Source organism: Pleurodeles waltl, chromosome 6 (assembly GCF_031143425.1).
Source record: "Pleurodeles waltl isolate 20211129_DDA chromosome 6, aPleWal1.hap1.20221129, whole genome shotgun sequence".
Taxonomy (NCBI): Eukaryota; Metazoa; Chordata; class Amphibia; order Caudata; family Salamandridae; genus Pleurodeles; species Pleurodeles waltl.
Genome location: NC_090445.1, coordinates 1,686,073,392 through 1,686,088,759, shown reverse-complemented (window position 1 = coordinate 1,686,088,759; position 15,368 = coordinate 1,686,073,392). Strand labels below are relative to the sequence as shown.

At 40.7% G+C, this 15,368-nt stretch overlaps 1 protein-coding gene across 3 annotated transcripts in view; it reads left to right on the top strand.

The window, feature by feature from the left end:
* GOLGA1 (golgin A1) overlaps positions 1-15,368 on the top strand; it is a 234,675-nt gene that overhangs the window by 36,513 nt on the left and 182,794 nt on the right. For all 3 annotated transcript variants that reach the window (XM_069241738.1, XM_069241739.1, XM_069241737.1), the window contains one exon: positions 1,722-1,819. In XM_069241738.1, coding sequence (XP_069097839.1) covers positions 1,722-1,819 — 98 coding nt within the window. The remainder of the gene's footprint in view (positions 1-1,721; positions 1,820-15,368) is intronic.

Genomic DNA, 15,368 nt, shown 5'->3' with positions numbered 1-15,368 from the left:
GAGCAACAGTGTGCAAAAAGGCTATGATTCCCCTAAAAAAGCATCTCCAGCCTGCATTTCTAGGCTTCGTCTACTGTGACCAGTAACAGAGGGACACCAGACTTGCCTGGCCCGGCTGGGCCTCATCAGTAAGTCGCAGCTTGCCGTGCTGTCTCATCACATTTTGTTGTACTCATTTAAAATGTTTAGACGCTTTACTATCCAAAAAGAATGGTAAGGTAGCAGGTAAGTTTTATGTAGTCACCATACATATTGTGTTTTATGTGTTGATTTCACACCACTCACTCTCTTCCACTTTTTTGCTTCTGAAGTGCAATGAAGCACTTTAAAAACCAAAGGAGCAGGTTGACTGGGTTTATATTGGGTAGCTTGTGTGAAGCGGCTAAAATGCTGGGCCTGTTTTGAGAGCTGGTGGAGGAGCAATTCAAGAAATGAAGTGGTTAGAATTAATGTCGAGAAGTTAAGACATTGTATGAAAGAGGTGGTTTTTGATTTGCACTGAAAATTGGGAAAGAGTATGGCCTCAGGGAGCTTGTTGCAAGGTCTGGCCATCAGCACTGAGATCATTTGTTTCCTTGTACCTTCTTGACTTTTAGCTCCACCAGCCTCTAGTTCCATGTGGATCTGTGGCAGCTAGAACTATTCATCTTCGTGGTAGTCCAGTTTCTTGGGATTGCTTGTTTTGAGTGTAACATAGTAGGTTTTTGAAGGGGAGGTCGGTAAGAAGTGTTAGCCAGTCTTATTCCGCAGTAGAGAGAGATGAGATACTTTTTTTCACCAGTGTTCTTTTTGATCACTTGCTTCAAAGGCTTGATGTGCCAGATTTTTGTCTGGTGGGGAGCATGTATTTCGTTGCACTCCCTCATACCCCTCTTGTCTGTAGGACAGTGCCTTTATGTTGTCACTGAAATTATAGCATCTGAGTATGGTTTGAGTTTTCCAATGGAGACTGCACGTGTACCAAGCAGTTTTACAGGCCCTGGGTTATGTCCAACAACCTAAATTATCTAATGAAAGTTCTAAGCTGTGTTGCTCTCTGGTAGTGGGATTTCATTTCAGGAAGGCAGTGGCCAATGACCGTTAGAGGCAGGTTCTCAGCTCATAGCTTTCTGTAAGGACGAACCGTAGAGGTAAAGTTGAGTGTAGTTGGATGGACGAAAGTATCCTGTTTGACCCTGAGGGTCTGTTGCTTAGGTTAAAATCCTAATTTACGGAATTAGACAGGGGTTGCACTTGTCTGTTATTTGATAGGCATTGATGACTGTCTGGATCATTCAAATTCTATCTGTTTCAAAGCTGCATGTTTGAGAGTTTTGCAGCAACAGAACTATTCGTGGCATACCTCTCTGTGTTGTATTGACAGTAGGCGGTAGGTTTTTTTGAAAGGTCTTAGGTGTTTGAGAAGTTTCTCCTTAAAGAGAAATTGTAGGCAGTAGAACTAATGTTGTGATGTATGGAAGGTCACAGTGGCAAGGGTGATATTTACTTGGTTGAGGTGGGAAAAGAAATGTTCCAGGGATTCACTGACTCAGCAATGTTTCATAAAACTTTGTCGAGAAAAATGAAATTCTATAAAGCAGGTCCCTTTATGATTAGTAAAAACACATTTGTGTGCTTTCATATTAAACATAACTTTGTGTTACATATGCCTTGATTAAAAGAAAATGATTGTGTGTGGACATTTGCACATCAGAAAATATGAAATTCTAACTGTTTTCCAGCTTCCATGAGAAAGCTCCAAGAGCAGAATGAAGTGTACCAGGCCAATCGAGCAAAAATGGCAGAAGGGATGGCATTGGCATTGGAAAAGAAAGACCAGGTAATAAAATGTTCAGATTCTTATTTTCACATTCTCTTTTGAGACACTGTCTTTTGTTTCACTGAATGAAACCATTCTTGATGGGAGTGTGCCGCATGTCTCCTTCAGGTGCAAATAGGGGCATGTGTGTAAGTTGTCGGAGGAGGTTGAAGTATTGTTTTTCCCAGCAATAAATTTGTCATTTATGTGATTTTATTGGTAGAGTGGGCTGCTTGTTCAATACCTTGTGCAAGATATCTCAGTTGGTGAAGTTTGGTGCTGCAGAGAGATTACATGTATGTTTCAAATCTCAGTTCTTGTGGGGTACCTCATTCTTTCAGTCTTCTAGTGTTACAATATTGCTGTAATTCAGCTGACTGATAACACTTATGTTTAAGTTCAAACTGACATATATAAACAATCTGTATGGGATAAGCATAGTACACTAAATATCGATGTGATCAGACTATTCCATTTTTATTTTGTGTTTCAGAAATCGTTCATATTATAACTGGATATATACAGGTTGTAGAAAGCCAGGTCTGCCTTTTCAGACTATGGTGGCTTGATGGCTGGGAATCATTTTATTTTGGTGATTACAAACTCAAGATGAGACCTATGATACAATTACTTCTGTCAGCTCAGACAAAATATGATTTGCTATATTTATTTAGGATGCTTAAAATTCTCACTGCATTCACTATTTCCAACTTTACTTTTTTATAATAAATGTAATTGTAATTTCTCATGAGAGCAATGGACAACACATATGACTACACATAACCAAGCAGTAATAAATATACTGTGGGAAGAGCAGGCATTGAAAATTCATCAAGCCCTCTACAAGCTTTCTCTCTAAGCCATGGGTACTCACAAACATTTTCCCCAGGGCCAGAAAGTTTGGTCTGTGGTGTGAGTGAGTCTCATTGATGCCAGCAAGGCAGTGGGAGTTGGTGCGGGTAAGGTGCGATTGCAAGGTTGGGTGCAGGGGAAGTGTAACATGTACATCCAGTGGCCGAACTGCAAAATATGAAACCAGAAAACCTGGGGTCAGTTCAGGCTTCCCTACTTGACCAAATTGTGTGATTCTAGGCAATTGATTTATTTCACTTTTCCTTCTTTTTCTTCATTATCACACATAAAAGAACCTTGACATGACCTAGGGAAGGGTGCTATTTGAAACCTCCTTCTTTGTATGATTTAATATGATGTAATATAATGATGTCTGTGTATAATATCAACCTTGGCCACCAGAAGAGTGCACACTGCAAGTGACTTGCCTCTTATAACAATCACAATAGTGAACTCATTGTGGGTGGAAGGAGGCATTATTGCTTCTTAAGTTCATGTCTGAAAAATATCACTTTTTTGTAAAAAAAAAAAAAAAAAAAAAATTCTCAAGCTCTGATGTTCTAAGGTGAAAATGTTAATGAAGTACACTTTTTGAATTTGGAGGAGACTTAAAGATTTTTCCATGGGTTTGTTGCAAGATGTCTTTAAAAATGAAAGTACTCATAACGTTAAGTGGTGCAGGAAACCTTAGTCGCTAATTCATTTTTTGAATTTCAATTAACCTGAAAACAAATGCTTGCCCGTTTAGTTAACATCTTTTTAATGTTGGGTCTGATTAGGTAAACAAAAGCTCAGTGCTGCTGTTTGTTGCCTATGAGGCCATATCTGAAGGTCAGGAGGGTCGCATGTGGCCCCCGGGCCGTACCTTGAGTAATACTGCCCTAGGTTCTGCACCTACAACAACCTCTGCTGAGACCATTATACCTCTCCCAAGTCACAAACTACACATTGGGAGTGCCCCACAATCTACAAACGTTGAGGTGTTTCTTATGGCTGCTTCAGGTTCCAGTGACCGGGATTTCAAGGATCATGGAATACTACTGGCCTTTTGGATGAGTTCCCAAGTCTGGAGTTTTTGCAGCACAACAGATATATGCATGGTCTCTTTTTGCAACTGTGAAGCTAATATGCCATAGTGCTGTGTGTATTTGTTAAAGTTAGTGTCTGATAGGATAGTCATATGGCCCATCTTTGATGTGAGTTTCATCAGCAGGCCCATTTCTTGGCCATCACTGGCCAGAAGATCTGTGCTACCAGCAGAACTTTGTTGTCTGAATAAAATTGCTCTCTTAATTTCCACGCCACAGTCACAGAGTGGAGACTTTGCACTGGAAGTTACATAATTTTTTTCATCAGGTAGGGACGATGTAGGTATTAATATTGAATCAGCTTGAATTTGGACACCATTGTCACTTCCTTTGGAGTCCTGCCAACAGCCATGATACATAACCCTTTCACCTGCATTTGGAAACCTGATCTTCAAACAGAGTGGCATAAGATCTCAAAAGACAGTTGGGTGCTAAATGATGAACACTCCGACATGTTGGAAAAAAAGCCCTGCTACTGTTGTCATTGTCACCTACAGACTTCTCTACATGTTTCACATGCATTTATCCTGTCATTCAGTTGCTTCTTTGCCCTGTTTAATTGGAAATGTCCTTTAAAGAATTTATTTCATGCTTGACTATCAATAAAGTTCCACGTTAGAGGAGGAAAAGTAAGTTGCATGTGATGTTTAATGCCTGTTTTTTCACACATAATTATTCAATGAATTCAACAACCTGTTCTCTTCTGGGGTGACAGCACTAGGATGTTTACCTAAAAACAGGATTGTGCTTCCAATAAAAAATACCCTGAGGTCTCATCTACTGTAAGCACTTTGTAGGGCAGGGGAGCTGCTAGCTCTGCAAAGGAGCACTGCTTTTTAGCTTCTTGTAGCTGTTGTTTGACTACAACCATTTCATTTAATTTCTTATCTTAATATTGAATGTAAACATTTTTTTCCACTTTTGTGGCTTTGCTAACTTGTCAATTTAGAATTACTAAAGACCTGATTAAGATTTTAGCAAATGGGCTACCCCTGCACAATAGTGAAGGCTATCCCTCCACCTTATTACAAGTCCATTATAGACTAATGCAATTGGAATATTGTGGACAGGATACCCTTCTGCCTTAAACATTTATAATTTGATAATATGTATATATGTAGATATGTGTATTTCTTTAAACAAATATACGTAATTTTTTTTTTCTTAAAATATATACATACTCTTTAGGCCTGCTTAACAAATGTATATATTACTTACGGTCAAATATATTACCTAGTGGCAGTCGCCACTAGGTAGTCCTAGTTGGGACCATGTTTCCATAGAAAAAAACTTTTTTGACTTGCCTATATCTTTGGCACTGTTTGAGTCTTCACACATTTTTCCCCAAAAAGTGACCCAGAGATTCTTGTTGCGCATGTAAAGTTTTGAGGTGATCTGTCAAGCGGGACCGAGAAAGGGTTGGGTAAAAAAAAGTTGTCTTTCCCAATTCATTTTCTATAGGACTTTTGAACAAAGCTGAAGCCCAAACCACTGGACGGAATCACACTATATTTGACAGGAAGCTAGCTTTTGGTACGTAGATTACATTTTCGCTTATTTGATGTAAATCCGTCCAGCAGTTTAGGAAATATTGAAGTAAAAACAAATTTGTATATCTCTGGCCGCAACAGCTTTGCAAAGGTTAAGAGCTAGTGCGTGGCAAATGCACAGCTCTGATTGGCTGCAAACACTTCAAACCAGGCGGTGTTGGCAGCCATCTTGGGACTCGATTAAAGGCGATTCCCAGAAAAAAAATGTAAAAAAAATAAAAGGAAAAGGGGTCAGGGTAGAATCACCCTGATCCCTTAGCGCTGGTGCCGGAGTTAAAAAGCATTTTTTTTTTTTTTGCTACAATACGCAGCGGATCCAGTGGAAAAAAACAACAACAAAAAACCAAACATGATGCTGGCTCCCACGCTTCTTTATTTTGAAACCTTTGGGTGGACCAAGTCCCGGGGGCATTGCTAATTCAATGAATCAATCAGCCCCGCAGGATGGATCTGACATCTTCCACCAAGCAAGAGCAAACAAAGTTGTGTTCACCTCGGCTTAGCCCATCTTATGGGTGGTACTAGCCGGAGGGGAGCATGCCTACCTGACTAGCTAATTTTCCCACCTGTCCAGGTGCTGGACAAGGGGGTCGGCTTCCTCTCCTGTGAGGGGGAGCCTAGATTCAGATTTCAGAGGCAGCAGCTCTTTGAGGATTGCCGCCTTAAGAAGGCTAATCAGCTGGGCATCCAGTTGTAGGGGGTGTTACACCCTCTTGCCAGACAGACCTTTGTTCTGGGCCTCTTGAGAGCGGAAGGCTCTCACTCTAGGGGGCCAGAACAGTGCCTCTGGTGGCAGGCTAGCAGAAACCAGTCAGCAAGCATACCAGAGGCTGGTAAGTTTTCAGGGGGTACCTCTCACGTTCCCTCTAGGTGCATGTATTGTTAAATCCATCACAAGGATCAGTGTGGGCTTACCAATACAAGATATTTCATACCAAACATTCCTATCTTCAGTGAAGCTATCATGTATCTGGGGAACTCGTATTGACCAGTGTCCAGCACATGCATTTAGATGGCTTCTCTGTCCACTTACTATGTCTAAGAATTGACAAAGACATATCAGGGGCATATCTGTTCCTGCTGATATGTCCACCCTTGTATTATTATACATCCTGCCTTAGGGCTGGAAGACCTGCTATAGGGGTGATTTATATATATATTGGATGCAGTGTTAGTGGGCATGGCACACAGGATATGTCTCTTGTCGTGTTTTCACTTTTAGCTGCACCAAGACAAGCTTCCTGCAGTGGTGGTCTGCCTAAGCTAGGTGAGGGGTCCTTGAGGGTGGCACAATACATGCTGCAGTCCTTGTTGACCCTCTTTGGTACCCCTGCCGTAGGTACTAGAGGTACCATTTACTAGGGACTTACAGGTGTGCCGAAGGAGTTGCCAATTGAGGGAACAGTTGTACAGTTTTTGGGAAAAGAACACTGGCACTGTGGACCTGGTTAGTAGGAACCCAGTGCACTTCAGTCAAAGTTATAGCAAAATGACAGGCAAAAAGTAGCAGGACTACTGCCACAAAAGCCCAGTCTCCTTCACCTCTCCAGCAGGGTCTCCTCAATCATTCTCTATTACAGGTAGCCCCAGTCCTTATTCCTTACCATAGGATCATGATACTCTTTTGTACCCTTATCCCAGGTGGATTATGACATAGACCCTCTAGTAGATCCAGACTTGGAACCAGCTCCACTCAGGACCTCTTCCAGCAGAAGAAACTGTCACATATCGTGGGGGGATTGAGAGGGCAGAGTCAACCCTGAAGGTGGGCATGCATACCATCTCTGACAAACACGACTTCCTGGTAGAGACTCTGTCGAAGTCAGAACTCTAGATCCATTTCCTAGCTATTCTAAAGGACTGTTGAAATACTCTACCGACATCTTCATAGAGACTGTCATTACTAGGTGGTTACTCCTAGATTTGGGAAAAAGTTTAAACCTCCTCCCTCTGACCCCGCTTATATTAAGGGCCACATCCCACCAGATTCCCTAGTGGTGCAGTCTGCCTGTAAATGGGCTGTTGCACAGGTTACCAGAGATGCCCCATCTCCCCCCAAGACACATAGATAGCCAAGGACTCTTTAAACACCATCCACTAGGGTCTCCTTTCGTAGACATAACTATAAAGGGGAGCATAAACAACCTCTCCTGAGTAACCCAGCAACAACAGAATGCAACAGGCAGAGGCACTATCACCATGGAGCCTCTACCTCAAAGCATTGACTTCCTACAGTCTGACCACACATCACCGGTCAGAGGGAGGTTGCAGGGATTTTTCCTGGGACCTGGGAGGGAATCACCTAGGTATGAACCAACATGGGTATTGTCTGGAACTTCTCTCACACCCACCGACTGTTCTACCTTGTACTCACACTCTTAGCACAGAACATCTGTCTTCTCCAAAGGGGAGGTGCACACTGCCCTTCTCAAAGGGACCATAGAGTCAAGCCCATGCAACATCAGGGTTAAGGGGTTTACTCCCTACGCCAGTGGTTCCCAACATGTGGTCCGGGGACCCCTGGGGGTCCGCGAACCCTTCTCAGTGGTCTGCAGCTGCTCAGAAAAGTAAATAATATTAACAGATTAGTAAAGTGTATATAAAGTTGTTGAATGTACAATTGAAAATTTTAAAACGTATTGTAAATGTCAAGGAATTTTAAATTGAAGGCTAAAAATTAAATAGTATCCTCATACTGATTTATGGAAGCAGTGCAGATGCATCTAACAAAATAAAGTATTGATGATTTGTGTCTTCAGTTGAATGTAGAAAACCTCCAGCCTTCCCATTAATTTTTTTTTTTTTTATTCATACTTATTTCCAAATAAAATAAAATGTGTTATCACTTGTGTATTTGTTTGAATGCTTGCTTTTGTATTTTTTGTATATTGTTTTGCGTTTCAAATTATCAGTAATATTTAGACAGGGGTCCCCACCGTCCTCACTGACTCAGTGAGGGTCCCGGATTCCAATAATGATTCAGTGGGGGTCCCTGGGTACCAGTAATGATAAAGTGGGGGTCTGCAGAAGTCAAAATGTTGGGAACCACTGCCCTGTACTTTCTTATTTGCAAAAAAGCATGGTTCCCTCAGCCAAATTCGCAACCCAACGCCCCTCAACAAAAACATCCTCTCATAGCATTTTCCTATAACAGCCCTTCAGGATGTTGCTCCTCTGCAGCAGTAAGGGACTTCGTGACTGTTCTAGATCTGAAAGATACCTACTTCCACATACCCATCCATTCAGCTCATCGGCACTACCTTCACTTCATGGTAAGTGGCTAGCAACCCATTTAGGGTTGCCATAGCCTCAGGAGTATTCACAAAATACTTAGATGCCTTAAAAGCCCACATCAGAAGGGGAGGCACTCATGTTTACCCCCTTTCAAAACAGTAAGCTGTTCAAGAGCACAGGTTGACAGCAGGTGCCTAGCACACACTCAGGCTGCCATCTATCTGCTCCATACCTTGGGGTTCACAGTAAAGCCATCACGTCCTACCTTTATCCTCTACAAATTCACCACTTTCTAGGATCATCCTCAATGCCGTCCCTGCCGAGGCTTACCCCAACTCTAAGAGTGCTAGTTGTTCAGCAACTGCTGCCTCTTTTTCATCCAAATCATCATCTTTCAGTCAGAACAGTGAGGCGCCTATTAGGAATGATGGCTTCTTGCATAGCCATAGTTCCCATGCCAGGTAGTGCATGCGCCCATAGTTGGGGGTGCCTCCGGTCCGATGGTTACAAGCTGATGGTCATATTCAGGATACAGTGTTGCTATGGGATAATACTCATCACTGTCTGTAGTGATGAAACTACAACAATCTGGCCCTTCACAGACTCTTCCGCTAGTGACCATCATCACTACTGCATCTCTGTTGTGGCAAATCTCTACAGCATGACAGTTCAGGGTCTCTGGTCACCTCAGCAACAGGGGTTTCTAATCAGCTACCTCAGACATCTTCCCATTTAGCTAGCCTTCAAAGCTAGGCTTCCTTCAGAACATTTAGGGCAAGGTTAATATTTATAAAAGCAAACATAACTGTCATCAGCTAGCTACAGAAACAGGGCAGCACTCACTCGCCACAGTTTTCAGCACTGGCACATAACATTTAGCATTGGATGAATTGCCATCAAATTCACCTCCTAGTAGAGTACCTACTGCAGGTGAACAGCAACTTTGCGGACCTGTTTAGCAGGCTGCATAAAAAGAAGTGGAAACTCCACCGGCGAGTCCTACTCCCCTACCTCAGAAGCTGGGGGCTCCCCCAAATAGACCTATTCACCACTCACAGAAACACAAGATTCCAGAACCCCGCCTCCAAGTTTCCTCACCCAAAGTCCATGGGTAATGGTCAGTGGATGAACTGGTCAATGATATTTGTCTAAGCTTTTTCCCCCTTTCCCACTCCCTATATAGGACAAGGGGCCCTTCAAACTGCAGAGAGGAAGAGCCCTAATTCACTACACTGACAGAGCTAAACCTTTTCATAAAAGTCAACAGCTTTTTTACATCACTTTGACATTAAAGCAGCACACATAATGCCTTGTGCTGCTTTGCGCTACTTTGCATCACGGGGCATAGCATTGGTTTTATAGTGGCATTCCCACAAAACAACCCCTGTTTTATGATTCAAAGAGCCCTATCTTCTAAACAAATTTGTAAAGGTTTTATACAGGGCTTTGCTCAAGAGTCATCACCTTTTTGAGACCAGCATTATTTTTATACATTGCAAGTGTATTGCACTAAACAACACACATCCATATGTGAAAAGTTTAAGGTTTGTATAGGCATATCAGTTTGTACTGGAAATTACTTTTCAAGAACTGTTTTGGCCATTACACGCACACCTTTGCTACATTTTCAAAATTACTAATTGTGTGGTGGAAGGCTGCCTGTTTGCACCTCATTTCTGGGGAAGAGAGCAGCAATTTCATGTCTTAGGAGATATGACATTATAATGCTCTCTTCCCCTAGTGCAACGCGGCATAGCAACTTTGGCTGCTGTGCTGCATGGTGGTGTTTTTTGTTTTTTTAATTATTATTATTATTATTATTATTATTTTATTTTTTTTGGTAAATGTGCCTCTATCAGTGTGTGAGAGAAAGTGTGATTTCAAAAAGTGACAGTATATCGGTGAGAATGAATGAAAGTGTGAAAGGATGAACAATAATGAGTGAGTGGCAGTGAACAAGCGTAACTGTGAGTTGAAATGATTGAGGGCAAGTGAATGGGAATGAATGAGTGACTGTAATCGATGTATATAAGTGAGTGAGAATGTAATGTTATGCGACTGAGTGTGCCCTTGACCCTGACATACTAAAGGGAAATCTTCTCTTAAAGAGGGATCAATGGAAAAATTCTGGCATACTTCACATAAGAGGCACCTATGACAATGATACCAAACAAGGGGGATCTAGAGAATATACCATGTTTATTAGGTCACTCATGACAAATTGCTAGCACTGGCATACTGGATGAAACTCTTGACATGGGGCAAATGTGGAAAACAGTTGGCACTGGCAAACTGGAGGAAATTAATGCTGATGCTGGCAAACTAAAAATCATTTTTAGCATATTGGGAGCAGGGGGAGGACAACCATGGTATATAGGAGAGGTAATCATGACAAATTGCTGACCCTGACAACCTGAGGATAATTTTTTACATCAGGGTCAGAAATCTTACATGTTTGATAGCACTTGATCACTGGATGTAAGCTAAGACTGTAATGTGTGACGATGTAATTGCATCCTATTCAAAGAGTCATAACCATAAAAGCATAACTAAAAACATTTTAAAAAAATAATGAAACATTTTTGACAGTGGCATTTTATGTAATTTTTAAGTAAGGGGGGAACCATAGAATATGCGGAGCACCCATGACAATTTGCTCAGCCTGACGCTCTGTAAGTAATGTTTGACATAGGGGGTCCCCTTGAGCACACTTTAGATGGGTTCAGATTTTAGGGAGCTCCAGGTTAAACTGGCCTGGCATACCAAGATAGGAGTATTTAATGAATGCTTTTTCAGACTGGCTTTTTAGTAAATTTAAAATGCACTATCTTGTCCTATTTTTTTTTTTTATTACTTTTATTGGGTGGAGGCTACCCTGGAATCCTCCCTAGAAGACATCTAGTTCACTGGCTACAATTCATCCACCAGTTTCAGAAATCGCCAGCTGTCACTTAAGGAACAAAAGGTAAACAGTGTCTTGATGTGCACAGTTTACTTTCTGCAGTTTCCCCTGGGACTGGGACATTGCATGTTAAGTTTTGTTAAATGGGTACATTCAGCAGTGCAATGGGCACTCTTCTGACTAAAGAAAATGGAACCCAAAATAAACATTTTGAGCAAGTTGTTGATATTTTTAGGTCGTGCATAGCAGCACGCAATCGCTGCTTTTCGGACATGTTGGTATCTATTTGGGCTTTTAACTGCACCCACATCACGGCTATCACTTTCACTCATTCGTGGGCTTGCCTTTCAAAAATCCTTAGTTATCATTGGTAAATACTTTACGTTTGTCCCTCATGGGGCGGTTTTCTTACCGCCTTGGGGACCAACCCTTTTACATGTATAATTGCGCGTTTGCCGATATGTTTGACTGCGAGCAAACTTCTTTTTCCTTATGTAAACTGTTTTACTTTTCCTTTTTCCTTTTGTGTGTCTCCTTCATACTCACACTCATGGTGGCCGGGGAGCTTTGAATCGGCTCGCTTATGTCAACTGTTTTACTTTTCATTTTTCAATGTATGTGGCAATAAGAGTCCGGTTAGGAATTTATAATGCCAATAGCTCTAACTCGAGCAAACACGAGACTCATTGCATTGCAAATGCTTATTTTATCATTGTGAATACATGAAAAATTACATGTCAGAATAAAACCTTCTCCTCTGTGCTTCCCATAAGTTATATCATTATACAAATATTTGGTGCAATAGTAGGAAAGGATGTGTAATGATCAATACATCAGTGAAACTCTAAATCAATCACTGGAAGAACAATCAATTTCTTCATTTCATTTAATGATATTTAATCAAATGATAAAATAGCCTAGATCAAACAATACTAGACATGTCAAAACACTTCTAGACAAACATTACATGTCATAGAAAACAAACAAAATTGTGCATAAGTAAACAAAAACAATTATTCAAACATTTCAATTCATCAAAAATGTTCTCCAATCATCCTTTCACTCTCAGAAAAAATGTGGTAATGATTTGTATTTTATACATTAATCCACATAAGAGATGGTTGCATCATGGTCACATCAAACAAATAATATTATTCATTTTTTGAAAAAGGATGTGTACCCAGATAATTTAACATTTCTAGCAACCTCTCCAAAAAAGAAAAGGTCAACGCATTTCGGCTCTTCTAATTGTGGGTCTCTTCAGGACTATAGGAGAAGGAAGTACTAATTAGGCCAGGATGTTCCAAAAGTTCCATATACCGGAGCTGATAGAATTCAAATGGGCCAAGACACCCAATAGAGGACATAACCACACAAAAAGAAAATGGCATTAAGTTAGGCAATGTAACCATATATTTAGCCCCTAGAAGGCATAGTGCATTACACATTTTCAGGTGTAGTAGGCCTATAACAATATTAGCACAACCAAGGCTCTTAAAACATAAACTACTCTCACCTGTAGAATAAAAGATCCAGCCATGAGAGCACTTCAAAAGATACTGAATGGTGGGTAGGAGTTATTATTTTGGGTTCCCCACTAACCTATTGTGGGGACCCAGAAGTGATATAGATAGAGCATGTTTTACTGACCGTTTTGGTGGTGGTCCTATTGTCCTAGGACCACCACAGGCTAATTATGAGCAAAAATGTTTTGTCAAAGTAATGCCCTGCAAAGCATTATGGGGCAAGTTTCCTTGTGCCATGAATACTTTAGTATGTTGGTATGACTGTAATGATTAGAACAGCCCCTAGGGGAGACCGCAATAAAAATAGCGTTTGTAATAAAAACATGGTCATGTAACTATTTAGTAAACTTCTAAAGGGCATAACCACACAAAAATAAAATTACATTAAAAAATGAAATGTAAGCATATATTTAGCTCCTTTAGGGCATAGTGCATTACACGTTTTCAAAGTTAGCAGGGCTACAGCAATAATATTATAAATAAAGCCCTTAAAACACAAACTACTCTCAGCTGTAAAACAAAAGTTCCAGCCACAAGAGCACATAAAAAGACACTAAATAGTGTGAAGAGTTATTATTTTGAGGTCCCCAGTAACCTAGTGTGGGGACCCAGAGATGATGTAGACAGAACACATACATTGCGTTGAACATTTTGGGAGTGGTCCCATTGTCCTAGGACCACCACGGGCTGAGTTATGGGGAAAAATGTTTTGTCAAAGTAATGCCCTGCAAAGCATTATGGTCGAATTTTCCCAAGTGCAGTGAATATTGTAGTATCATCTCTACCGCTGTGCCAGGAGAGCTGCTTTCACTTGGAGAATTTCTCTTTTATGTAAAGCATTTATGAATTTCAAGTGTCGTAAGGGGAGAGGCACAGGAAATGACACTGATTATGTAACTGTGAACAATATGACCAGTGCTTCAATACTGCTGATTGAGTTCACGCTGTTGTGCCTGTTTGCACTGTTAGCGCCATGGCAGCCATGCAGTAGGAAGGGGAGAGACAAAAGAAGAAAAAAATAGTTTGCCCACGCTAAAGTATATCTGCAATATTGCAATTATCGGTGTAACAGAGGTGGTTTGCAAGGAGTGACAAAAACAGCCTCAAGGCGGGACAAACGTAAAGCTTTTACCAATGATATCAAGTGATTTTTGAAAAGCAAGTTCAGGAAGCAATGAAAGTGATGGGCGTGGTTGAAAACTCACAATCCTTACAACCGGTCAAATCGCTTGCACACTCGACCTAATGACTTGCATGTAGTCTGTTGTGAGATCACAAGCCTTGAGGTTCCATAAAGAACCTGTCACTGGAAAATCCACTTCTAACAGGCGAGAAGAGAAGAGACATCTGTGCTAGAACTTGTCCTGTGACAGAAACATCTACGTGGGTTAGTGGAAGGTGGCAAAACATGACTTCCTATCACTCCTGTAGCACATATGCTATTGCCATTCATAAAATCAACAAACTACACAACCAACAAACACTTGGCCTGCACATCGAGATGCCCAATAGTCCTTGAATAGTTTTGCCACAAAATGCCACAGGTCAAAATATTGCAAATTAAAATTTTGGAGAAATTTAGATCGAAAGTCATAGCTAGCAGTGATTTTTTTCATGAGCTGCATTTGTTGTTAAACGTAAGCCCACAAGATTATGGCTTTATTTGAGAGAAAACAAGCATTGACAAAGCCAGTAGGTCTCACCTATGCAATACCTATTGGCGTTGTCAGTGTTGTTTAGACATGTCGCGCAGCAAAGCTGGCTGTTGTGCAAAATGGCTTTAAAAAACAAAAAAAGCACTATTGTGTAGCCTGCATCCTAGCACATTTTATTTGGTAACTTTAAGCCATTTTGCACAGCAGCGTGCGCTGCAATAATGCTGTGAATATTCATTCACACTTCAAAAAAAATAAATCAATAAAAACTATCAAGGCATTTTCTGGTCTGCTTTCTTTGAAGCGAAAGCGTACACAATACTGATAGTTGTGTCCTCCATAGTCTTTTATTGCGTGCAAATGGCCAGTTCTTTAAATAGTATTCTCAGAGGAGTCTTGTTTCAGACAACACAAAGGAAATTAGCTTAATCTTTTAGAGACATCCATGTTAATATATATCTGTGTGTGTGTGTGTGTGTATATGTATATATATATATATATATATATATATATATATATATATATAATAATAATAATTAAAATATTTTCACCACAATTGCCTCTATGCTGCTGCTGAGCCCTTCTTGGAACAGGTGCCTTTGTTGTCAACAGGTGCCTTTGTTGTGAAGGTGGCCACACGTATTGAATTTCAAAGCAAACGTCACAAGGACCGGAGCACTCAGTGGATTTAAAATAATCGATTTATTGTAGACCAACAGACCAGTTTCAGCAAAAGTACCTTTTTCAATGTCTATTACACAAA